Source organism: Hemitrygon akajei, chromosome 4 (genome assembly GCF_048418815.1).
Source record: "Hemitrygon akajei chromosome 4, sHemAka1.3, whole genome shotgun sequence".
In the NCBI taxonomy this organism is placed as follows: Eukaryota; Metazoa; Chordata; class Chondrichthyes; order Myliobatiformes; family Dasyatidae; genus Hemitrygon; species Hemitrygon akajei.
In genome coordinates, this window is record NC_133127.1 from 197,151,449 (window position 1) to 197,176,643 (window position 25,195).

At 42.7% G+C, this 25,195-nt stretch overlaps 1 protein-coding gene across 1 annotated transcript; it reads right to left on the reverse strand.

Annotated features, from left to right (window-relative positions):
- Positions 1-5,823: 5,823 nt before the first annotated feature.
- On the reverse strand, positions 5,824-25,191 carry spcs2 (signal peptidase complex subunit 2). Its single transcript, XM_073044371.1, has 5 exons — positions 25,058-25,191; positions 20,348-20,431; positions 16,250-16,410; positions 11,061-11,195; positions 5,824-7,914 (listed from the first exon to the last, which is right to left on the reverse strand). The coding sequence occupies exons 1-5, from the start codon at positions 25,094-25,096 to the stop codon at positions 7,728-7,730; spliced, it is 606 nt and encodes a 201-aa protein (XP_072900472.1). The 5' UTR covers positions 25,097-25,191; the 3' UTR covers positions 5,824-7,727.
- Between the last annotated feature and the right edge of the window lie 4 nt (positions 25,192-25,195).

Consider the following 25,195-nt stretch of genomic DNA (forward strand, 5'->3'; position numbering starts at 1 on the left):
TGTTGCTTTGTAATTACCAGGAAACTTTAGTTTTCATAACATAGCCAAGTGTGGGGCACTGTAGTTTTGGAAATCAAATGTAAAGTAACGGTATATAACTTTCTTCAAGATTTATAAGAATGCTTTTGTATTTTTGCAGTTTCTGTACTATTTGTCACTATCTCATCCATGGATCCTTAATCATTGTTTACCAGAGAGTTCCCTCTAGGGCAGCATGGTAGCGTAGTGGTTAACATTGTAATTTATGGTGCAGTGAACAGTGATCCATTCCCGCCTCTGTCTGTACGTTCTCCCCATGACTGCGTGGGTTTCCTCCCACAGTCCAAGGACGTACAGGTTAGTAAGTTGTATACCTGCTATGTTAGTGCTGAAATCATGGCAACACATGTCAGCTGCCCCCAGCACAGTGTATTCAGACTGCTGGTCAAAGTTCAAAGTAAATTTATTATCAAAGTATATACAGTATATGTCACCATATATAACCTTGGGATACATTTTCTTGTGCACATTCACAGTAAATACAAAGAAACACAATCGGATCAATAAAAGACTACATACAAGACAAATGACCAAAATGTGCAAAAGTCAACAAACTGTAAAAATACAAAAAGAATGAAAAACAAAATAATAATAAATAAGCAATAAACAACACGAGTGAATCTGCAGATGCTGGAAATAAATCAGGAGTGATGAAGTGTTTCGGCCCGAAACGTCATCACTACCTCCTCCCATAGATGCTGTCTGGCCTGCTGAGTTCTGCCAGCATTTTGTGTTTTTAAATAAGCAATAAATATTGAGCACATGAGAATGAAGAGTCCTTTAAAGTGAGTCAATTGGTTGTGAGAGCAGTTCAGGTTGGGATGAGTGAATCTGAGTGAAGTTATCCCCTCTGGTTCAAGGCCCTGATGGTTGAGGGGTGATAAATATTCTTGAACCTGGTGGTGTGAGTTCTGAGACTCATGTACCTTCTTCCTGATAGCAACAGTGAGGAAAGAGCATTTTGCTGAACCAAAAGAAGCATTTTACTGTATGCTTTGAAGCACGTGGTAAATAGAGCTAAAGCAAATCTGTATGAAGAACATCTGATTTTTATACAGTAACTGGCGGGTGCCTGGAACATACTGCCAGACATGGTGGTGGAGGCAGATATGTTTGAGATGAGAGTCTGTTGATCCCGGAAATCTAGAGCAGCGGACAAAATGCCGGAGGAACTCAGCAGGTCAGACATCATCTATGGAGGCAAATGGTAAGTTAACGTTCCCTGACCCTTCTGAATGCAGTATTCTGTGTTGTTCCAAATACTTTAGAGATGTTTCAAACTTCAAGTTTCTGGGTGTCAACATCTCGGAAGATTTGTCTTGGCCCAACATATTGATGCAAATATGAAGAAGGCACGTCAACAACTATATTTCATTAGGAGTCTGAAGAGATCTGATTTGATATACCTTAGAGATCATTCTGACTGGTTGCATCAGCTATTGATACAGAGGGGCCAATGCACAATATCAGGAAAAGTTGCAGAGGGTTGTAAACTCAGCTAGCTCCATAATGGGCACTGGACTCCCCGGCACTGAGGACCCAAAGCCCTTTGTCAGGACTGTAAAGGAAATAGGGAGAAGCCAGACTGAGAAGGTGTGAGGTCGAGGGGATGGAATACAAGCTGGCTGATGATATCTGATGCCAGCTGAGATTGGATAAGCTGGACATTTTTCCCTGAGGTGTAGGAGGATGAGGAATGACCATACAAAGGTTAATAAGACATGAAGGACATAGATTATATGGATGGCCAGAGTCTTTTCCCAAGGTAGGGATATTCGCTTCTACATTCCACCATGCCTTCAGATTCCATATCCTGAAAGAAGAGTAGGAAATCCATTCTTCCCTGAGGACTGTCACCTTGCCATGGTGAAGAGGCTCTGGGATCCTGAGATCCCGAGGGTGATACTGTTTGGAGCTTGGCTCCTGGTAAGGTGACCCATGGCAGAAAGGTTCAGGGGGAGGTACTTGACAAAGAGCGTTCCAACTAAGAGCTCAACGGCATTAGATGATGACACATCATAACAGCAGTGAAGGAGGAGTAAGGATCCAGCAGTGAAGGGTCCCCAGTGGTCTTGCATTCTGTTCCACTGGACTCTGACCCCAATCTGTTAAGCTCGATGTGGTGGCTGCTCGTACATCAGGCTCACCACATTAAACAAAGTCAAACTAAGTTAAAACAGATGTTCTCCAATGCGGGAATAATCCCTTGTGAAGGATGTAATGCTGGGGCTTTGTAAAGCATTTTAAGACTCAGGGCCCATACTTTATAAGAATGAGGGGATATTTCATTGAAATGTATTGAATATTGAAAGGCCTAGATACAGTGGATGTGGAGAGGATGCTTCCTATTGTGGGGGTGTCCAGGACCAGAGAGCACAGCTTCAGAGTAGAAGGACGTCCCTTTAGAACAGAGATGAGGGTGGTGAATTTGTGGAATTCGTTGCCGCAGACAGCTGTGGAGACCAAGTCATTGAGTATATTTTAAGTGGAGGCTGATAGGCTATTGATTAATTAGGATGTCAATAGAAAAGAAACAGGAGAATGGTTTGAGAGCGATAATAAGTCAGCCAGGCACTGGTTTATTGCACCATGGATTTTGGGGTGACAGCATCAGTGGTATCTCACTGTGCTTGAAGTGCATTTTGTATTTAATCTCTCTCAAGTGCCCAAGAGTATGGACCACTGCTGTCCTGTAGACTACAGGTTTTCACACAAAATGCTGCAAGATATCAGCAGGTCAGTCAGCATCAATGGAGAGGAATCAACAGTTGATGTTTTAGGAAAAGGTAAAACGTTTTGGAACAGCTTCTTCCTCTCCACCATTAGATGTCTGAATGAACAATGAACCTGTGCACACTACCTCACTGTTATTGCACTAGTTATTTTATTTTTATATTATTACTTATTTAGTTTTTATGTATTGCCACAAAACACCAAATGTCATGACATATGCCAGTGATATTAGACTTGATTCTGTTTATTCCCCTCCATAGGTGCTGCCTGATCTGCTGAGTTCCTCCAGCATTTTGTGTGTGTTGCTCTGGATTTCCCACATCTGCAGAATCCCTTGTTTAAAGCATCAGGTTTTATTAGTTTGAGGTCTTGATATTGAAATGCTTAGAAATGATGAATTTGATCTGCATTCATTGTGAGGTGGGTGCCAAGATATGGAAAGTGGACTTGGGTGTTGGACAGCAAGGACAGTTTGGAAGCCCATTGTTGGTAAGTCCACTGGAGGCGTGTCTTGGGAGGAAGGAAAAGGGCTTATTTTGTTGCTTGTTGGTGGCAGAGTGGAGATACAGTATGTTTCTACCAAAGGAGGTGAAAGGCTCTCCTTCCTTCCGCTGGTCTGGAGGTCACCCTTGGGCAAGGTGTTGCACTTGCTTGCCACCCCTCCCCCTCCCCCGGATTAGGGCCACGTGAAGCCAGGGGAGCAGGAGGTGGATGGCCATATGAGCAGCTGGTGCATATCACAAATTCTGGTTATGCAACCACTAACACCGGGCAGACAGTCTCTGAAGAGTATCGATAATGGCTGGGTGACCTGTCTTGTAAAGACACTGCCCAGATGAAGGCAATGGCAAACTATTTCTATAGAAGAATTTGCTAAGAACAATCATGGTCATGATCATATGACACGGCACACAACATTTTGATGCTTCTTGTGTTGTGTTCTGCTAAGCATTGTGGGCATGCCATATTGGCATTGGAATATGTGCTGACTCTTGCAGGCTGCCCCATAACATCCTTAGAGTGCGCTGGTTGTTAGCACAAACAATGAATTTCACTGTATATTTCCATGCATTTAAGTCAGTCAATAATAATTGGATGTCACTGTAGCATTGTTAGTGTGACACTACTACAGCTTGGGGCATCCTCTGTATCTCTAAATAAAATTGGACGTTTGCTCTCAAATGAGTATACCAAAATGTCATTAGTGAGGAGACACCTCAGAAGATTTGCTGTTTGAAAACACTGACATTTTTTGTAAATCTGTTCTCATATTGTACTTATTTAGATTAAGCGCCAGACTGGTGTCCAATTCTGACACTGTAAGGAGTTTGTGTGTTCTCCCTGTGACTGCATGGGTTTCCTCCCACATTCTAGACATATGGGTTAGTAAGTTTATTGGTCACATGGGTGTAATTGGGCAATGAGGGATCGTTAGGTCAGAAAGGCCTGTTATTGTGTTGTTCCTCTAAGAATGGTGCAGTCATGATGAGCCAACTTCTGGCCTTACATCTTATGGAATTGAACTCGAAACTCTGACGTCCTGGGCTGAAATGGTGCCCCACTAACCGCTGCGCTACAGTGGCACTACATACTAAAACACCTGCTCCAGGCTTTATAGTACAGTAACTTGATATTTTATCTGCTTAATCAAATTTTTTTTTACAGAAAACAGACTTGTAGCAATTTCATGACATGTTCAGTTCAGAGCATCAATTGCTAGTTTAAAATCAGTTAAAAAATTCTTTGCCCAGCATCTGTAGAATTATAATACGGTAAAGTTGATAAGGTAGCCCAGCAGTTAGCATGATGCTATTAGAGCTCAGGGCATTGGAGTACAGAGTAATCTGTAAGGAGTTTGTACGTCCTTTCTGTGACCCTGTGAGTTTCTTCCCATAGTTCAAAGGCATACCTTAGGTTATTTGATCATTGTACATCATACTGTGATTAGGCTAGTGTTAAATAGGTGGGTTGCTGGGCGGCTCAGCTCATTGGGTGGATGGGTCTGTTCTGCGATGTATCTCTAAATAAGATCAGATTCAGAAATCAGAGTCCCACAGATGTAATCTGCTTTGACCACTATGCTGATGAAGTCATAACATAACTCAGTTAGTAACACTCACACCCTGCTCAGGAAGTGCTTGGTTCAGGTCAGATTGCGTATTAGGTACACATGCTCGTTAATATAAATATCTAATCAGCCAATCATGTGGCAGCAACTCAATACATAAAAGAATGCAGACATGGTCAAGAAGTTCAGTTGTTTAGACCCAACGTCAGAATGGGGAAGAAATGTGATCCAAGTGTAGAATGATTGTTGGTGCCAGATAGGGTGGTTTCCTGGGATCTTCACAGAGAATGGTACCATAAACAAAAAAAAAAATCCAGTGAACAATTTTGTGTGCGAAAACACCTCATTCATGAGAGGTCAGAGAATGTCTAGACTGGTTCAAGATGACAGAGCTGAGGGTAACTCAAATAACTGCATTACAAGAGGTTTGCAGAGAGCATGTATGTGCATAACATGTCAAAGCTTTAAATGGATGAGCTACAGCAATAGATCATACTGGGCTCCAATCCTGTGTGGTCAACTGAATGTAATGCTCACTGCAAGAGCAATGTACCTTGATTGACATATTTTGTTTTTAAGATGAGATACTTAAAAACTAAAGCCTTACTTACTGCACTTGTAGAACCAAGATCTTTCAGCACACTGCAATGAGCACAGTACTATTTGCAGGACTTCACTGGCCAGAAATTGTCATGGTAGCAAGCAGTAGCATAGAAGTTAGTGCAATGCTTTACAGTGCCAGCAATCTGGGTCCAATTCCTGCTGCTGTCTGCAAGGAATTTGTATGTTCTTTCCATGACTGCGAGTGTGTCTTGTGGCAGTTCCAGTTTCTTCCCACGGTCCAGAAAAGTACAGGATAGGGTAAATTAGTTGTGGGCATGTTACATTGGTGCCAGAAGCATGGTAACACTATGAACTGGCCCGAGCACATCCTTGAGCTATGTTGATAGTTGATAAAAAAATGACGCATTTCACTGTATATCTTAAGTGCATGTAAATAGTGCTAATCTCTTTAATTATTGTATTTCAAAAATGAACTCTTTTTGGTAGTAGGATTCCCTGGCAATTTGCAAGCTTGTGAATGGTGCAATATACATGCTTATTTATTTATTCAGAGAATGCAAAGGATATGGCTCTGTAAATAACAGAGGATTTCCCCCCAAGAGTGCAGCCCATTCATTGCCACATCTCGATGGACTTAAAGGTGAGGAAAGCAAAGCTGGGGGGGGGGGAAACAGGAACTAAATTCTGAAAATTCCAACTCAAGAAGCACCACACTTCTGCCAGTGCAGAACTGAGTCAGATTGACAAAGCTCTGCATTGCCAGAGGAAAACAGTTTTTAAAATGTAGACCCATTCCTCTTCAATCTCAGAATTACTACACAACCCCACTTCTAGAATATAAAAGCAAGGGTATAATGCCAAGGCTTTTTAAGGCATTGGTCTGATGGCACTTGGAGAATCATCAAAGAAAAAAATCTGCTGGCATTGGAAATGGTCCAGAAAATATTCACGAAAATTATCCCTGGAATGAGGTTTAACATATGAGGATCATTTGATGGCTCTGGGCCTGTACTTGCTGGAGTTAAAAATGAGGGGGAATCTCATTGAAACCTATTGAAATATTGAAAGGCCTAGATACAGTGGACATGCAGATGGTATTTCCCATGGGGGGGGGGGGGGGGAGTGAGAAAGTCTAAGACCAAAGGGCTTGGCCTCAGAGTAAAGAGACACTCAAACCAGCGATAAGGAGGAATTTTAGCTCGAAGGTGGTGAATCTGTGGAATTCATTGCCACAGACAGCTGTGGAGGCCAAGTCATTGGATATATTTAAAGTGGAGGGAATGGGGTTGGGAGTCATAATAAATCAGCCATGATGCGGAGAAGTGGAGAAGACATGATGGATCAAATGGCCTAATTCTGCTCCTGTGTTTAATGGTCTAACTCTGGAAGCACATTTTTGGAAGTGCAGAACTGAAGGAAAGACATATTGTCAAGGTGTTGCGCAGGCAGGGAATTATTTTTTTTTCCTTTAAAAAGGTGATTGGTTCATTCATTATCAACCTCAGAATTACATCTTCACTTCACCACCTAGCACAACACACAAACGCTGGAGGAACTCAGCATCTATGGAAATGAACAATGGTGGTGGAGTGGGAGGATTGATGTTTTTCTTTGAACAGTTCCATGATGTTTCTTTGTCTTCTGGCTGTCTCAGGGTTGTACACTACATGTATACAGTACTTTAATAATAAATGTAAATTGATTTTGAATGAATCCTGCTTGTACTTTTATAACTATTTATACACATGCAAAGGCTTCCTAATGGCCACAGTATGTATATGCAATTGTCCTGTTGTGATTACTCTTGTGTGATTCTGGAAGCTTCTTGGTATCACATTATTTGAATAGGGGCTATCTGATTGGTTAACTCTTATCTACAAATTTAATTGGAATGTTTCTTAGCTATGAGTATAAAAAAGAGCTGAACACACAGCACCATCATCTTTGCTTCTTCTCTCCCTTCCCTTACTAGACATGTCACTGACCATTTCTAAATTTCTTTCAAATAATACAATAAGTTGTGTGCCTCTTTGCTGACTTGTGAAAGAACCTTGGATTAAAAACATCAGAATCCAGCAGAGACCATTTGTAATCTCGGTGCTGTATTTAACCCTCCCTCAAACTGCCCTCAGCCATTTTACTCTGTTAAAGGTCTTGTACAAACATACGCTGCTGCTGAATGTATTTGGGAAATACAAGCAAGCCTGTGGAAGCAGCCAGCAGTGAACAGGGCACAATCACAACAAAATTAGTAAGTTTTTTTTTCCTCCTTTTTTTAAAGCACAATCCCAGCAATACAACAGAATGCAAAACACACAGATTCTTATTTCATCTTCTTCTTCTTCCCTAATGAATCATGTAGCTTTGACACTTCGGGCTCAAACATATCCATTACCAAGGTTCCAGATTCATCGAAGAAGTACTCAAGGGACTTGGTAAATTCCCTCTCCCGCTCCTGGTTGGTTCGGCCATCAGTGAATGTCATCTTTAATGTATACTGGTCATCAAACCTGGAGATTATCATCAGAAAGTCAGTGCTGTTGGATTAGACTTTATAATTGTTACCTGAGCAGTTTAACAATTAATTATCTGCCTGTACTTTATATAACTACCAATATAACTAACTATTTAAAGTAACAGACTGTATATACAATTGTTCAATGTGTTCCCTCGTGGTTACAATTCCTGCACGATTCTGGAAAGTTCTTTGGTATAGGAGATAACTGGTTAACTCTTAACTACAAATTTGAATAAAATGTTTCTTATCTGTGGAGTCTCTGTGGGTGGAGGTTAGGAACAGGAAGGGGTGTTTTAACTGGGTGTTTTTTTTAAAATATATAGGCCCCCCCCCAATAGTAACAGGGATATCAAGGAGCAGATAGGGGAACAGATTCTGGAAAGGTGTCATTAAAACAAAGTTGTTGTGATGGGAGATTTTGATTTCCCAAATGTCAATTGGCATATCACTAGAGCAAGGGGTTTAGATGGGGTGGAGTTTGTTAGGTGTGTTCAGGAAGATTTCTTGACACGATATGTAGATAAGCCTACAAGAGGAGAGGCTGTACTTGATTTGGTATTGGGAAATGAATCTGCTCAAGTGTCAGATCTCTCAGTGGGAGTGCATTTTGGAGATAGTGATCATAATTCTATCTCCTTTACAATAGCACTGGAGAGAGGAACAGACAAGTTAGAAAAGTGTTTAATTGGAGTAAGAGAATTATCAGGCAGGAAACTGGAAGCTTAAATTGGAAAGAGATGTTCTCAGGGAAAAGTATGGAAGAAATGTGGCAAATATTCAGGCAATATTTGTGTGGAGTTCTGCATAGGTATGTTCCAAAGAGACAGGGAAGTTATGGTAGGGTACAGGAACCATGAAGAGAAGAAAAACTTACAAAAGGTTCAGAGAGATAGGTAATGTTAGAGATCTAGAAGATTATAAGGCTAATAGGAAGGCGTTTAAGAAGGAAATTAGGAGAGCCGGAAGGGGCCATGAGAAGGCCTTGGCAGGCAGGATTAAGGAAAACCCCAAGGCATTCTACAAGTATGTGACGAGCAAGAGAATAGACATGAAAGAATAGAACCTATCAAATGTGACAGTGGGAAAGTGTGTATGGAACCAGAGGAAATAGCAGAGGTACTTAATGAGTACTTTCCTTCAGTATTCACTATGGAAAAGGATCTTAGTGATTGCAGTGATAACTTGCAGTAGACTGAAAAGCTTGAGCATGTAGATATTAAGAAAGAGGATGTGCTGGTGCTTTTGGAAAACATTGGATAAGTCGTTGGAACCGGATGAGATGTACCCCAGGCTACTCTGGGAGGTGAGGGAGGAGATTGCTGAGCCTCTGGCAATGATCTTTGCATCATCAATGAGGACGGGAGAGGTTCCGGAGGACTGGAGGGTTGCGGACATTCTTCCTTTATTCAAAAAAGGGAGTAGAGATAGCCCAGGAAATTATACACCAGTGAGTCTTACCTCAGTGGTTGGCAAGTTGATGGAGAAGATGCTGAGAGGCAGGATTTATAAACATTTGTAGAGGTATAATATTAGGAAAAGTCAGCATGGCTTTGTCAAGTCAGGTTGTGCCTTATGAGCCTGACTGAATTTTTTGAGGATGCAACTAAATACATTGATGAAGGAAGAGCAGTAGATGGAGTGTATATGGATTTCAGCAAGGCATTTGATAAGGTACCCCATGCAAGACTTATTGAGAAAGTAAGGAGGCATGGGATCCAAAGGGACATTGCTTTGTGGATCCAGAACTGGCTTGCCCACAGAAGGCAAAGAGTGGTTGTACACGGGTCATATTCTGTATGGAGGTCGGTCACCAGTGGTGTGCCTCAGGGATCTGTTCTAGGACCCTTACTCTTCGTGATTTTTATAAATGACTTGGATGAGGAAGTGGAGGGATGGGTTACTAAGTTTGCTGATGACACAAAGGTTGGAGGTGTTGTGGATAGTGTGGGGGGCTGTCAAAGGTAACTGCGGGGCATTGATAGGATGCAAAACTGGGCTGAGAAGTGGCAGATGGAGTTCAACCCAGATAAGTGTGAAGTGGTTCAATATGGTAGGTCAAATATGACGGTAGAATATAGTATTAATGGCAAGACTCTTGGCAGTGTGGAGGATCAGAGGGATCTTGGGGTCTGAGTCCATAGGACGCTCAAAGCAGCTGTGCAGGTTGACTCTGTGGTTAAGAAGGTGTACGGTGTATTGGCCTTCATCAACCGTGGAATTGAATTTAGGAGCCGAGAGGTAATGTTGCAGCTATATAGGACCCTGCTCTGATCCCACTTGGAGTACTGTGCTCAGTTCTGGTCACCTTACAGGAAGGATGTGGAAGCCATAGAAAGGGTGCAGAGCAGATTTACAAGGATGTTGCCTGGATTGGGGAGCATGCCTTATGAGAATGGGTTGAGTGAACTCGGCCTTTTCTCCTTGGAACGACGGAGGATGAGAGGTTACCTGATAGAGTTGTATGAGACGATGAGAGGCATTGATTGTGTGGATAGTCAGAGGCTTTTTCCCAGGGCTGAAATGGTTGCCACAAGAGGACACAGGTTTAAAGTGCTGGGGAATAGGTACAGAGGAGATGTCAGGGGTAAGTTTTTTTACTCAGAGAGTGGTGAGTGCACAGAATGGGCTGCTGGCAACTGTGGTGGAGGTGAATACAATAGGGTCTTTTAAGAGACTTTTAGATAGGTACATGGAGCTTAGTAGAGGGCTATAGGTAAACCTAGTAATTTCTAAGGTAGGGACATGTTCAGCACGACTTTGTGGGTTGAAGGGCAAGTACTGTGCTGTAGGTTTTCTATGTTTCTATGATTCTATTGTATTTCTTTGTATTTCCTCTGAATGCCCAAAAGAAAATGAACCTCAGGATTGTACATGGTGACATACATGTACTTTGACAATAAATTTACATTGAACTTTACTTTGAAATGTGAAGAGCCTGTTTATATACTGTAGTGTTCTGTGTTGGAGAATGGTGTTTATGTACTGTAATGTTGTGTTGGAGAAGGGTCTGTTTCTGTACTGTAGTGTTCTGTGTTGGACTGAAGGGTCTGTTTATGTACTGTTTAACTATGTTCTTAAATGAAAATAACCAAGTAAAATGAGCAATGCATGGTTTAGAGAGAGATTAAAATTCAATACCTCCGCAGAGATGATGACAGCTGCCAGATGTCACCTGGATCCAAACCAGCAGGGTCTTTCTGTATTGCAATTAAAAATATGCTTCTTTCTTTGTAGGAAGTATAAAAAGTGAGAATCCCCATCATAACAAAATAGGTACAGCAATGTTAAAGAAATCTCCAGAATGCACACACATCATCATTTATTCTACACCTTTCCCTCTGTCATTTTGATTGCTCTATTCATGATCCTTGCAGGTCCAATACTACTACTAGTTCATTTAACCCAACTAATCCATCCAGAAAGCTCAGCAAATAGGCAAACTCAATCAATATTCTCTAGACTTCCAACTAATACCAGGTTTTTAAACAACCCCCTCCACTCTGAAGGATGTTTCCAGGACTTAAGGACCTCAGTTATTCAGAAAGCATAGGAGATTGAGGGGAGATTTGATAGAGGTATACAAAATTGAGGGGAATAGATAGGGTAAATGCAAGCAGGCTTATTCCACTAAACTGTAAGGCATGGGCTAAGGGTGAAAGGTAAAATGTTTAAGGGTAATATGAGAGGAACTTCTTCACTCAGAGGGGGTGAGAGTGTAGAACAAGCTGGCAGCCGAACTGGTGGATGCAGGTTCGATTTCAACATTCATCAGAAATTTGGATAGGTACATGGATAGGTGTATGGTCCCAGTACAGGTCAATGGGACTAGGCAGATTAATAGTTTGTCATGGATTAGATTGGCCGAAAGGCCTGTTTCTATGCTGTATGACTCAATGACTGAAACTTTGGCTGGTAACAGCACAGGAGTCTTGCAGAGAATGTAGTTCCATAGAGTACAAATTCCATGGAGAATGAAACTTGAAAGATGAGCTTTGTGTATTAAAATACAATTGAATTAATAAACTCCACTAGAGGCTAATTCAGATTCATAAGCCTTGGAAAAAACAAGATAATTACAATGCAATATAAAAGTGGTTGGCTAGTATCACACACAAAATGCTGGAGGAGCTCAGGTCAGGCAGCGTGTATGGAAAGGGATGGACAGTCAATGTTTCGGGCTGAGACCCTTCAATAGGTGTCCTGATGAAGGGTCTCAGCCTGAAATGTCAACTGTTAATTAATTTCCATATATGCTGTCTGGCCTACTAAATTCCTCCAGAATTTTGTGTGTGTTGCTGTGCACTTCTAATTTATCTGCAGAATCTCTTCTTTATGACTAGTGAGTATTCTTTTCTCTGGCATCATGAATATACGGAAATAGGAGTAAGGGCATGCCATCAGACCCTTCAAAAGTGCCCCATATGACCATGGCTGATCTATGGTAGCCCCAGCTTCTCTTCTGTGCCATTTCTCTATGTTCCTCAATCATCAAATATTAATCCACGTCCAGATTAAATCCTTCTAATAATCCAGCTTCTATCACCCAATGGGGCATAGAATTCCAGACATTCTCAACCCTTTGACATATGAAATGTCTCTGTACATTAACTGTAAATGACCCACACTTTGCTTTTGACCCTTCTGCTAATGAAGACAACTCAACATTACCTTGTTAGGCCTTCTTACGTTTGAATTAGTTCACTTTGGAAGTAATTCAAGAAATACAGGCCCAATGAGATTTACAGGAAGATGTTTCCTGCTTGGCATTGCTGCCTGCCGCACCTCCAACTGTATCCTTAGCTTAGATGCAGTCATCAGCCAGGGACCACCATTCATTAATGTTTTGCTCCCTTAGCCCTGGTACATCTCCTGGTGGCGGAGCAGTGGGGTCTCCCTGACACCCCCCGCAGCTTTCAATAGGGTTAGTCGGTCCACCAATGTCTGTCCTTCCTCCTCAGCCACAGATAAAGTTTTTTTTTCTCTGCCTCTTCAGCCAGCTCTCTGGTGGCACTCCTGAGCTTCGCTCCAGTCACTGCCGTATCATGGAGTAACCTTGTTGTCGATGCGCCAAAGCCCCAGCATCCTACCTCCACTGGGTAGATGATGGTCCTCCAGCTAGCTTCCTTACACTCAGCTGCCAGGTCTGAGTACTTCAGCTTTTTCCGCTCATGGGCAGCCTCCATTCCTTCCTCCCATTAACTCAATTAGGACTGTCCTGGTAGACCAGTCTGGGTGGAAAGATGTGGTGGTGATTTCCGTGGGGAACTGCAATTGTCTGTCGAGATAGGCCCATAGGTTCCACTCCTTGCACGTGGAGAGAAGTCTTGAAGGAGATCTTGGGCAGGTGCATTCAGTGCTCTTACCTGCCTTATCAAATGAGATGAGTTGTTATCCTGCAGGGAAAGGCTGTTTCTCACATCCCGCCTGCAGGTCTCTAGGATCTCAGTCAGCTTCTTTAGGGCCTTTAGTGCCCTTGGGACAGGCCATCTTGCACACTGCCAGGATGTGCTGGAGGTTGCCATTGGTGGTATTACACAGGGGGGGCAGTTATTCTCATTGATGAGCTCTTGGTGAAGGTTTTGGGGGCAGGGTAAAGTATCTTAGGTCGCAGTGATGAGGAAGACATCTGGCTTGTAAGACCTTCCACAGGTCAGACTAGCTGAATAACCCAATGACGGTGCCCTCCCATGTTGACCATTTTTCCTGGTGGCCCTGTGCCATTGCCATCACCCTGTAGTGATCCTGCTGCCATTGGTATCTTCTCCAGTCCCATGGCTTTTCTCTCTCTTCTTTGAGGCCTTTGACCAGAAACAAGCTGCCTTCCCCCAGCCAAGTCCTACACATCCGTCCACCCTGGACACTGCCGACAACCTCTTGGTGCTGCAGCCTGCTGATGGCCTGGTCTAATCAGCTTGAGCTCCCCCATTTACAGCTGGTATGGACTGAGGCATTGGCACTCCTCACCAGCGGATTGGTTGAGTCCCTAAGCTCAACGACCAATTGGATTTTCTCCTGCTTGTACCCCAGGCTGGTGGATCTCAGTGGCAGCTGCAACATTTTTCCTGAAGAGGCCAGTGTCTGAGATATAGCAAGGCTGCCCCAGCCATTTCCTGATGTACGAGTCGGCTATCCCATCCATCCTACTGAGGGAATTATACACATTTTCAGAGGCCACATCACCCTTTGAAACAGTGTGAACTGGTAGCACCATACTTTGTACTTTCCAGGTGGTTGGCTTTGCTTGATTCTGGCCAGGCCCTCTGCAAGCTGTTTCTGTGCTACTTTTTCCATCTGCCTGTCAGAAAGCTCTGCAGTGAGCTGCCAAACTCCTTAGTCACAAAACCTTGAACTCTACCTCAGTTTTGATGAACACTTCAGGATTTTTACCCTCTCATTTCACATTACTTATTAAGTTTGTTTTATACATATCTCTTATTGTAATCTACAAGTTTTTATTGTTGTGTATTGTAATGTACTGCAGCTGCAAAACAACAAATTTCAAGACATTTGTCAGTGATATTAAATCTGATTCTGACGCGAACTCTTTCCGCAGGACAACCCTGTCATCCCAGCAATTACCCTGGTGAATCTCCCTTGTACTGCCTCTAATCTTTCTAAGTACAGGGGACAAAAACTGCAAGCAGTATTCTCGGGGTGAGGCCTCACCCACACCCTATACAATTGTAACAACACTTCCCTATTTTGAAACTCTAAGCCCTTTTGCAAGGAAGTCTAAAAAGCCACTTGCCTTATTAAAGGGAATAACGCTAAATGATAATTCAAAACTGGGAGTTTGCTGAAAACTAGTGATCAGACTAAATATTAAAATAAATAAAATAATAGCAATCAAAAAGCAATGATGAGGGGGGTTTGACAAAAATGATGCACAAAAAATGTTTAATCTTTACACAGAGAAAATCAAAAACTTCTGGGTACTGTATATAAATTAGGGATTGTCTATTTAAAGCAAACATAAGGAAGAATTTTTAAAAAAAAATTGTGAATCTTTGGAATTCTCATCAGTAAGGTGTGGAGGCTGAATAATTTAGAACATTCAAAGCCAAAATAGATATGTTTGTTCTGTAAGGGAATCGAGGATTATTAAAAAGGAGAATGGAAATGAAGCCAAAATCAAATCAACCACATTACTGACAAACAGTAATAATTGGAGTGATAACAATAACACTCAGTGGAGACTTTATTAGGCACACCTGCTTGTAATGCAAATATCTAATCAGTCAATCACGTAGCAGCAACTCATTGCATAAAAGCAAGCATTCATGGTCAAAAAAACGTGAACTAATAGACTGACATGGAACGATAGTTGGTGCTGGACGGGGTGGTTTGAGTATCTCAGAAACTGCTGCTCTCCTAAGATTTTTGTGCACAACAGCTTACGGAGAATAGTGTGAAAAATGAAAAGCATCCAGTGAGCAGCAGTTCTGTGGGCGAAAATGCCTTATTAATGAGAGGTCAAAGGAGAATGGACCGACCGGTTCGAGCTGACAAGGCAACAGTAAACTCAAATAACCACACATTATAGCAGTGGCGTGCCGAAGAACATCTCTGAACTCACACGTCAAACATTGAAGTCGTTGGGCTACAGGAGCAAACGACCAGTCTGAGTTCCACTCCTGTACCTAATTAAGTGACCACTGAGAGTATGTATGCTCCTATTTACATTCACTCTCCCTTCTCAAAATGGCTGAACTTCATGATTATGGTCCATTCTCCTGGCTTAGCCCTGTAACCTTTGATCAACTTTGATCTGGCTGAGAGCGAGGAAAGGCCCAAGGTATGATTGATTTAAGTGCCAAGCCAAATCAAAGCAGCAGGGCCCAGGTCACGGTTTGAGAGCAAGGAACAGGTCCGTTCACCTCGCTGCTCTGCAATGTTTATTCGTCTCTGCACTGAACTGAGGCTGTAGCCTGCAACTACCAGCCTCCTGAACCAGCTGCAGAGATTGCCGACTCACTTTCATGACCTTCAGTCCTGAATGTTATTTGCTTACTTTTATTGTCTGCATGATTTGTTTTTTTCCTGCACATTGGGTGTTTGACATTCTAATGGATTCTATTGGGGTTCGTTGTTTAGTGGCTGCCTGTAAAGCGACGAACCTCAAAGTTGAATAAAGTATACATACTTTGATACATCCCCGATGACTTGGCCTCCACAGCTGCCCGTGCCATATCTAACCTCATTACATTAGTGACTGCACTTTAACAAGTATTTTAGAAGGTGCATCCAATAAGTACTTTAGTCACATCCAAAAATCCTGGCAATCCCTCAGTACTACAAGCGGTAGATTACTTCCAGACAAAGGATATGAAAGAACACAGCCTGCAAGTACATTCTTTGACTCTGGAAAAGGGTGCAAATAGTCCCAGATCAGGGCAACTATTGCAAAGAGGCAGGAGATCGTGCATATGAGAAGCCGACCATCTATGAGACCATAATTCTCCTCATATCCATACTTTTCCAGAAGAACCTAAGACAAAAATATGAACAAAACGTGTGAATTATATACAAGTAAATGAAATTGTTAAAGAAACAAATCCAACACTCAAAGACAGGATGTGTTTGGTTCCTGAAGACTGTCATAGCCATGGGTGGTAATGGGGGATAAGCCCCCACTACCTATTAATGTTCCCAGTGGTATGTGTCTCAAATAGCCTCTGACAACAAATACAACTCCTGTATGGCTTAGCTACGAAACCCAGCAGAACCGTTTCTAACAACAGGAGAAGGGGCAAAGGTGAGTTACTGGCACCTTAAAACCAGTCGCTTTGGGAAAATGGGGCACGTCAGCCATGGTTGGCAGCTCACCAAGAAGGAAAACTTGGATTTCAAACCTTCGCTGCCTATGCAGCGATACCAACTCATGGGGAAGGCTTCAGGTGTATACCCTGAGGAAAAATCTGGAGCTGGAGCTCCTAAGGCAATCCTACCTTGTGTTCAACATTGACTGGCAACTCCTGGGAAGCTTGCTATGCCAAACTGGTCTCTGCCATTCCTTTTGATTCAACAACTGCGTGCAGAGGGGGAGTTTACTCAGTCCTGCATGTGCAGTCTTTCATTGATTCTAATATGTTTCTTCATATTTACTGTAAATATGGTACTGCTCTGGCCTTGTGCATCATGTAGACAGCTAGGGCAGAACATCCATGGTCGCTCCCAACCAACGGAGGCCCCTCGGGAGGTTCTACTGCAGTTGTACAAGGCCTTGGTGAGACCACATCTGGAGTATTGTGTCAAGTTTTGGTCCCCTAATCTGAGGAAAGACATTCTTGCCATAAAGGGAGTACAAAGAAGGTTCACCAGATTGATTCCTGGGATGGCAGGACTTTCATATGAAGAAAGACTAGATCGACTGGGCTTATACTCACTGGAATTTAGAAGATTGAGGGGGGTGAATCTTATTGAAACGTATAAAATTCTAAAGGGATTGGACAGGCTAGATGCAGGAAGATTGTTCCTGATGTCGGGGAAGTCCAGAATGAGGGGTCACAGTTTAAGGATAAAGGGGAAGCCTTTTAGGACCGAAATGAGGAAAAACTTCTTCACACAGAGAGTGGCGAATCTGTGGAATTCTCTACCACAGGAGACAGTTGAGGACAGTTCATTGGCTATATTTAAGAGGGAGTTAGATATGGTCCTTATGGCTAAAGGGATTGGGGGTATGGAGAGAAAGCAGGTACAGGATTCTGAGTTGGATGATCAGCCATGATCATACTGAATGGTGGTGCAGGCTCAAAGGGCCGAATGGCCTACTCCTGCACCTATTTTCTATGTTTCTATTTGTAGATGAATCTCAAGTTAATGTTTCAGACATGTTTAACATTCATGGTCTAATGAGATGCCTTTCTAAATGCAATGAGTAGCTTACATGCAAGCTTTTTCTTCTTCGCTTTTATTGTCATATCAACCCCTCCTCGCCCATCAATGCACACTTAATTATTGGCCCCTTTAATTAGCCTTGTACTTGGCCTTGGGCAATTGGCCTTTGTAATCGGCTTTACTCTGCTGGCACCAAGCCATTGGCCCTCTGTGATTACCTGGGCTGGACCCTCCAGCTTCCTGCATTATAAAGGGCGCCACGTGTTCTGGACTCTTTTTTTTGCCATATCCTAGGGACCACCCTGCTTCACTCCAGGCTGAGAACCATGGAACGCCGCTGGAGAAATTGTTGGTGAGCTGTGCATTGAATAGGGTTGGGAGCGTTGATTATTGTCCCTAATAGCACAGAGTCAGGGGGTGGCGGGTATTGTATTGACTTTTCCCTTGGTTGAGAGAGAGTGTGTGTGTGCGCGCGCACACAGGTGTACTTTGTTCCCATGCATTTCGCCACGTTCGTTATTAATTGTCCGTGCGTGTTTTATTACAGACATTTCCCACGACTGCTGTAAATTGTGTGCATGTACATAGAACAATACAGCACATTACAGGCCCTTCAGCCCACAATGTTGTGCTGACCCTCAAACCCTGCCTCACATATAACCCCCCCCCCCCACCTTAAATTCCTCCATATACCTGTCTAGTAGTCTCTTAAACTTCACTAGTGTGTCTGCCTCCACCACTGACTCAGGCAGTGCATTCCACACACCAACCACTCTCTGAGTGAAAAACCTTCCTCTAATATCCCCCTTGAACTTCCCTCCCCTTAACTTAAAGCCATGTCCTCTTGTACTGAGCAGTGGTGCCCTGGGGAAGAGGTGCTGGCTGTCCACTCTGTCTATTCCTTTTAATATCTTGTACATCTCTATCATGTCTCCTCTCATCCTCCTTCTCTCCAAAGAGTAAAGCCCTAGCTCCCTTAATCTCTGATCATAATTCATACTCTCTAAACCAGGCAGCATCCTGGTAAATCTCCTCTGTACCCTTTTCAATGCTTCCACATCCTTCCTATAGTGAGGCGACTAGAACTGGACACAGTACTCCAAGTGTGGCCTAACCAGTGTTTTATAGAGCTGCATCATTACATCATGTCTCTTAAACTCTATCCCTCGACTTATGAAAGCTAACACCCCATAAGCTTTCTTAACTACCCTATCTACCTGTGAGGCAACTTTCAGGGATCTGTGGACATGTACCCCCAGATCCCTCTGCTCCTCCACACTACCAAGTATCCTGCCATTTACTTTGTACTCTGCCTTGGAGTTTGTCCTTCCAAACTGTACCACCTCACACTTCTCCGGGTTGAACTTCATCTGCCACTGCTCAGCCCACTCCTGCATCCTATCAATGACTCTCTGTATTCTTCGACAATCCTCTACACTATCTACAACACCACCAACCTTTGTGTCGTCTGCAAACTTGTCAACCCACCCTTCTACCCCCACATCCAGGTCGTTAATAAAAATCATGAAAAGTAGAGGTCCCAGAACAGATCCTTGTGGCACACCACTAGTCACAACCCTCCAATCTGAATGTACTCCCTCCACCACAACCCTCTGCCTTCTGCAGGCAAGCCAATTCTGAATCCACCTGGCCAAACTTCCCTGGATCCCATGCCTTCTGACTTTCTGAATAAGCCTACATTGTGGAACCTTGTCAAATGCCTCACTAAAATCCATGTAGATCACATCCATTGCACTACCCTCAGGCACGATCTGCTCTTCACAAAGCCATGCTGACTGTCCCTGATCAGACCATGATTCTCTAAATGCCCATATATTCTATCTCTAAGAATCTTTTTCAACAGCTTTCCCACCACAGACATAATGCTCACTGGTCTATAATTACCCAAAATATCCCTACTACCTTTTTTGAACAAGGGGACAACATTTGCCTCCCTCCAATCCTCCGGTATCATTCCTGTGGACAACGAGGACATAAAGATCCTAGCTAGAGGCTCAGCAATCTCTTCCCTTGCCCCGTGGAACAGCCTGGGGAATATTCTGTCAGGCCCTGGGGACTTATCCGTCCTAATGTATTTTAACAACTCTAACACCTCCTCTCCCTTAATATCACCATGCTCCAGAACATCAACCTCACTCATATTGTCCTCACCATCATCAAGTTCCCTCTCAGTGGTGAATACCGAAGAGAAGTATTCATTGAGGACCTCGCTCACTTCCACAGTCTCCAGGCACATCTTCCCACCTTTATCTCTAATCGGTCCTATCTTTACTCCTATCATCCTTTTGTTCTTCACATGTACATGTTGCTTCTGTTGCTATTTCCCCACGTTTGCCTTCTGAAAATAAAATCCTTCACTACCAAGACTGTGTGTCCAGAGTCCTTGCCTTTGAGACCTACCGAATCCTTGTGGTTATGAGTTGTGTTTAACTACTTAGTACAGTTGGTAACATATTGATAGGACAAAATATACAGATTGTAGGCACTAAAAACAAGACTTCTATTGGTACGAAGGTTAAACAAGTTCTAGACAACAACTGCAAGAAATCCACATGCACAACGTTTACCTTTTTGGCAGCGTCATCCAGGGCATTTTTCACAGCCGCACCATCCCACTTGTCAATCTTAATAGGTTTGTCATCAATCTTCCACTGGGGGAACAAAATCAGGAAACATTAGGAACACATAAAGATGCCCCAGTAACTGCTGGGCCATTCTGCAAGACCACAGGCGATCACCTAATTTCAATTCACTGTTCCATCCCATGACCCTCATAGAACAGTAGAGCACAGAAACAGGCCCTTTGGTATGCCATATTGTGCTGAACAAATTAAATTCGTAATCAAATGGCATCTCCTCTACACCATCCATTTCCTTCCATTTTACTCACTTTCATGTGCCTAAGAAATGCTTTTTAAAAATCCTGAATGTATCTGCCTCTACCACCAACCCAGGCACCCACCACTCTTTAAAAACTTGCCTCTCCCATCCCTTTGTTTCCCATAGGGCCCAAAAATCTAGTAACTGGAAGATACTCTAGGACTGAGCATCCACACAATTCTGTGGTTAAAGATTCAAATTCCTCCTAAAATACTGGCCAATCTGGCCCCCAAATTCTAGACTGGAGTTGGGGAACCATTTGCTAATCTCACATTCATTCATTCAAGGCAGCAGCATTTTGTTAAGAAGTTCTCCATTCAAAAGTTCAGTCCTTCAATGCTTTTCAAAAAATATTCATTTGCATTTTAAAGGTTTTCATTGACTCCATCCACCAATTTCAACAGGGAATGCCACACCTTACTATGGCAATGAAAGATAATTAACCACTCAGTCAATTCCTTGAAGCTTCAAATAATTCCAAAGTGAGTTGCTCAGTGAAAATCATTTATGCTTAAACGTTTGATCAAAAACTTAAACATCTATCTCACATCCTAAATGTGCTACTTTGAAAATTGCTTTAGTAACAAGCTATCCTGCTCTTATATTCATCTACACAAAACAATTTAAGAACACGGGAAATAAGTTTTCAAGCCAAAATCTCTCACATTTGTATCATTTTTCTGTAAGATTATGCCTGACGTGATTATAGCCTCAACTCCACTTCTTTGCTAAATAACCAGCACCAGCCTACCTGCCATCAAGTTCATCTATATAGAAAGGGGTTGGAAAAGGTCCAGTAACATCATGAAGGATCCCCATTGTGGGTAGGGGTGTTTGTCCCACTCCCATTGTGGGTTGGGGAGGGTACTGGGACCACCAGACTCAAACAGTTACTTTCCCCAAGCAGTAAGACTGATCAACATCTCGACCCACTAACCCACCCCTCCAAACCCCCAAACACCATTGCTTTATCATTCACCTTATGTACAGACACACCTGTGCCTACCGTCACTTAAGGACATACATTCAATGTATATAAGCTACTTCATGTATTTATATTTATTGTGTTTAGATCCGATGCAGCACAAAAAGAGTAACAATTATTTTGTTCTTCCTTACACTGGTGTACAGAAAATGACCTTAAACAATCTTGAGTCTTGTAAACTGGACACCTCCAGAAATCTGTTTATTGCAGCTTTGAATGTATTCAGTGCCAAAACTTTCACAGCTCCACGGCATGGTGAACCTGAATGCAGATGTAGTGATACCTATCAGCCATGCTTCTCAATGCATCCAAGCAGTTAAGTTATTAGTCAGCAGCTGAGAGATACTGATGCTTAAAAGCTGGCCATGAATGAAAACAAACCACTGTACCATGGGATCAACAGCAACACAGGAAAGCTGTTCAGATACACTATCTATCTGATAGAGACATTTTTCATCAGACACTGGTTGCACATGATTTTCCACCAAAACAGTAGGGCTCCCAAAAACCTATAGACTTGTAAATTTTGAAAATTCAAAATTCAGAGGTGCAAAGGGACTTCTGAGTCCTTGTGCAGAATTCCCTATGGGTTAACTTATAAGGCACTGGTCAGACCACAATTTAGAATATCTAGAGTAGTTTTGGGCCCCAAGGAGCTGGCATTGAAAAGAATGCCAGGAATGAAAGGGTTTGTTTTATCCAGCATAGGAGACAGTCAAGCAACCAATGTTAAACACTGCACATTTGACAGCAAAACACACAAAATGCTAGAGGAACTCAGCAGGTCAGGCAGCATCAATGGAGAGGAATAAACAGTCAACATTTTGGGCTGACACCCTTCATCAGGATTGGTAAGGAAGGGGGAAGATGAGGGGGAGGGAAAGGAGAGCCTGGCAGAAGTAATAGGTGAAGAGCAAGTGTGAGCAAATTTGAATCTTTATTTTAACTCTTTGTTTTCCATGTTCTGATGCAATTTAATGAGTAACTTTTTATTATTCTTGTTTCCTTGATGACAATCAATATGAAAATCAATTTCTCACACTGATACTAGCGAGGGGGCATAATGTTAAGGTGATAGGAGAAAAGTATAGGGGAGGATGTCAGAGGTAGTTTTTAAAAAAAAAAATACAGTGTGATGGGTATATGCATGGGTGGTGGTAAAGGCAGATACATGTGGGACATTTAAGAGACTTGGGTAGATGCACGGCTGATAGAAAAATGGAGGGCTACGTAGGAAGGAAGGGTTAGAGTAGGTTAAATGTTGGCATAGCATCATGGGCCAAAGGGACTCTACTGTGCCATTCTATGTTCTAGTAATTTACAGTGTAATTAAAATTGTAAGTAGCTGGAATGGCATTAGTAACAATAAACATATTTGACACTCTCATCACTAGGTCAGTGAGCCGTTTACCTGTGCTGCACACAACATGCATTTTGAATTATGTTTACTAGCTTACTTATGGTAATATTTTGGTTTATGTGCAGTGTGTGATGAGCGTTTTGTGGCGCACCTTGGTCTGCAGAAATGTTGTTTCATTGTAGATATGCGCAATCACATGAAAATAAACTTGAACTGAATTTGACAAAGGAAGCTGAAGTAAAGATAACAAGTTGTTTTATATATTGTTTATAGAAATCAAATCATTAGAGTTCATCGAGCTAAACTAAGGTAAAGCAATAATACTGAATAAAGTGTAAAAGCTACTGATAAGAGCGCAGTGAAGGTAGAGACAGAATGAGTGGATTTGCAGGGAGCAGCTTGCAATGAGATACCATGATCTGACACCATTTCAATTTGTGTAAACATTGCTTCAGAAAATGAAGGACACTGAAATGTAGTGAAACCGTTTAAATATTGGGGAGATGGAACACGCAAGAGTTTAGGGCTCCTTAAGATCAGACAAGAAAGCAGTTTCCAGTAGCTCAACTAAAATAATTAAAACCAGCTAAAAATGTAAACACAGAATCAATTAATAAACTATGAAAATTAGCTGTTATGTAGTTTGATAAACCAATTAACTCTATCTACACTCCTCACTGCCTTGGTAAAAAAAAGCCAAGATAATGAAAGACCCCAGCCATCCTGAATATTCTCTCTCCTCCCCCCTTTCTGACATCTTGTATCAACATCAGTTGTCGATCTTATCCCCAAATCCTGATTTCCACCATCTACAGTTTTATACTCAGTGAATGCAATTGATGAACGATGCTTTGCAACTCCTTTAGGGTGGAGATTTCTAAAGAATCACATTTTAGTCCCAAAATACACCTCCCCTAGTCACAGACTCTTTAACCAGAGAATGCATTCTCTGCAGACCTTCCCAAACAAGTCCTGTAAGAATTTTGTGCACTTCAACTACCTTTCTCCATTTCTTCTCTGACAAGCTAAATTATATGTTATATGGTTATACAGGTGAGGGTAGCCAGCAGGCCTCTTATCCCAGTGATAAGGACATGCCTGTGCCAGTACCTGAAGTCAGCTCAGGTAGACTGGGCGGTTAACGGAAAGATCCAACAGCCAGAAAAGCAGTTATGTAATGCTTTATGGAGAGCGATGGGCATGACAAGTCACAGAAGGCACAGTCATCTACTGCAACTAAGACCCCAGTGTGCAATGGCTTTTCCACTTTAAAAACTCTCCCCAACAGATTTCCTGTCGCTGTTGGATATGACAGACAACCAGTTGGTTTATAATACTTGCAAAACTTGATTTAGTAAATTTTTAATATGATGGCACATCATATGTAGTTTGTCATCTAATATTTGCATGCACGCAGTAACCAACTGAGTTCAATCCTGACCTCTGGTATAGGTTGCAGACAGTGGTCTGATACTTGAGGGTCAGTACAGACTCAAATGGACTGAAGAGACTTCCTGTAATGGATGACTCTTACTATCTACGGCAACGTTAAATCCAGCGATGCTGTTGCAAGTTTTCCATTGCAACTTTGCATACGTGTACTTGTGCATATGGCAATAAACACTGACGAACGCAAGAAACACAACGCAAACAGCAAAGTAGAGCCTGAAGTAATGCAAAGTATGTCTGTCTGTTTAAGAGAAAAACAGATTGTCGGAGCCCACACCGGGCCACATACGTAACCACACACATACATGGTGAAAGCCGTTATCTGAGTCTCCCCATTTTTGCTAGAGGCGCAGCCATTAATTCAACCACTTCTCCCCCGGAGGGAGCAGGCTCCGTCACTCCTCTCTCTCTCCAATTATACCAGCCATCTGGAACTGGGGGAAGAATGCATGGCCGCCCCAGGCCTGCGGACAAATGGCCGAGCTGGGGAGAGGGAGCGCAAAGGGTGGTTGGGGGGAGGAGCTGTGACACCCCGATTACGGTCTCCTTTACCGGCAGGTGCTTATCACAGGGAAGGCGGCAGACATTTAACGAGGCGCTTACTTTGGACAGGAAGCCATTGTTAGTTCCCCGCGACGCCATCTTCTCGCTCGAGCTGAGTCCCGGGAGCCGAAGGAGGCCAACCGCGCCTCCACCAAACCGACCAATCGCTAGCCGACACGTCCCTAAAACGTCACGGAG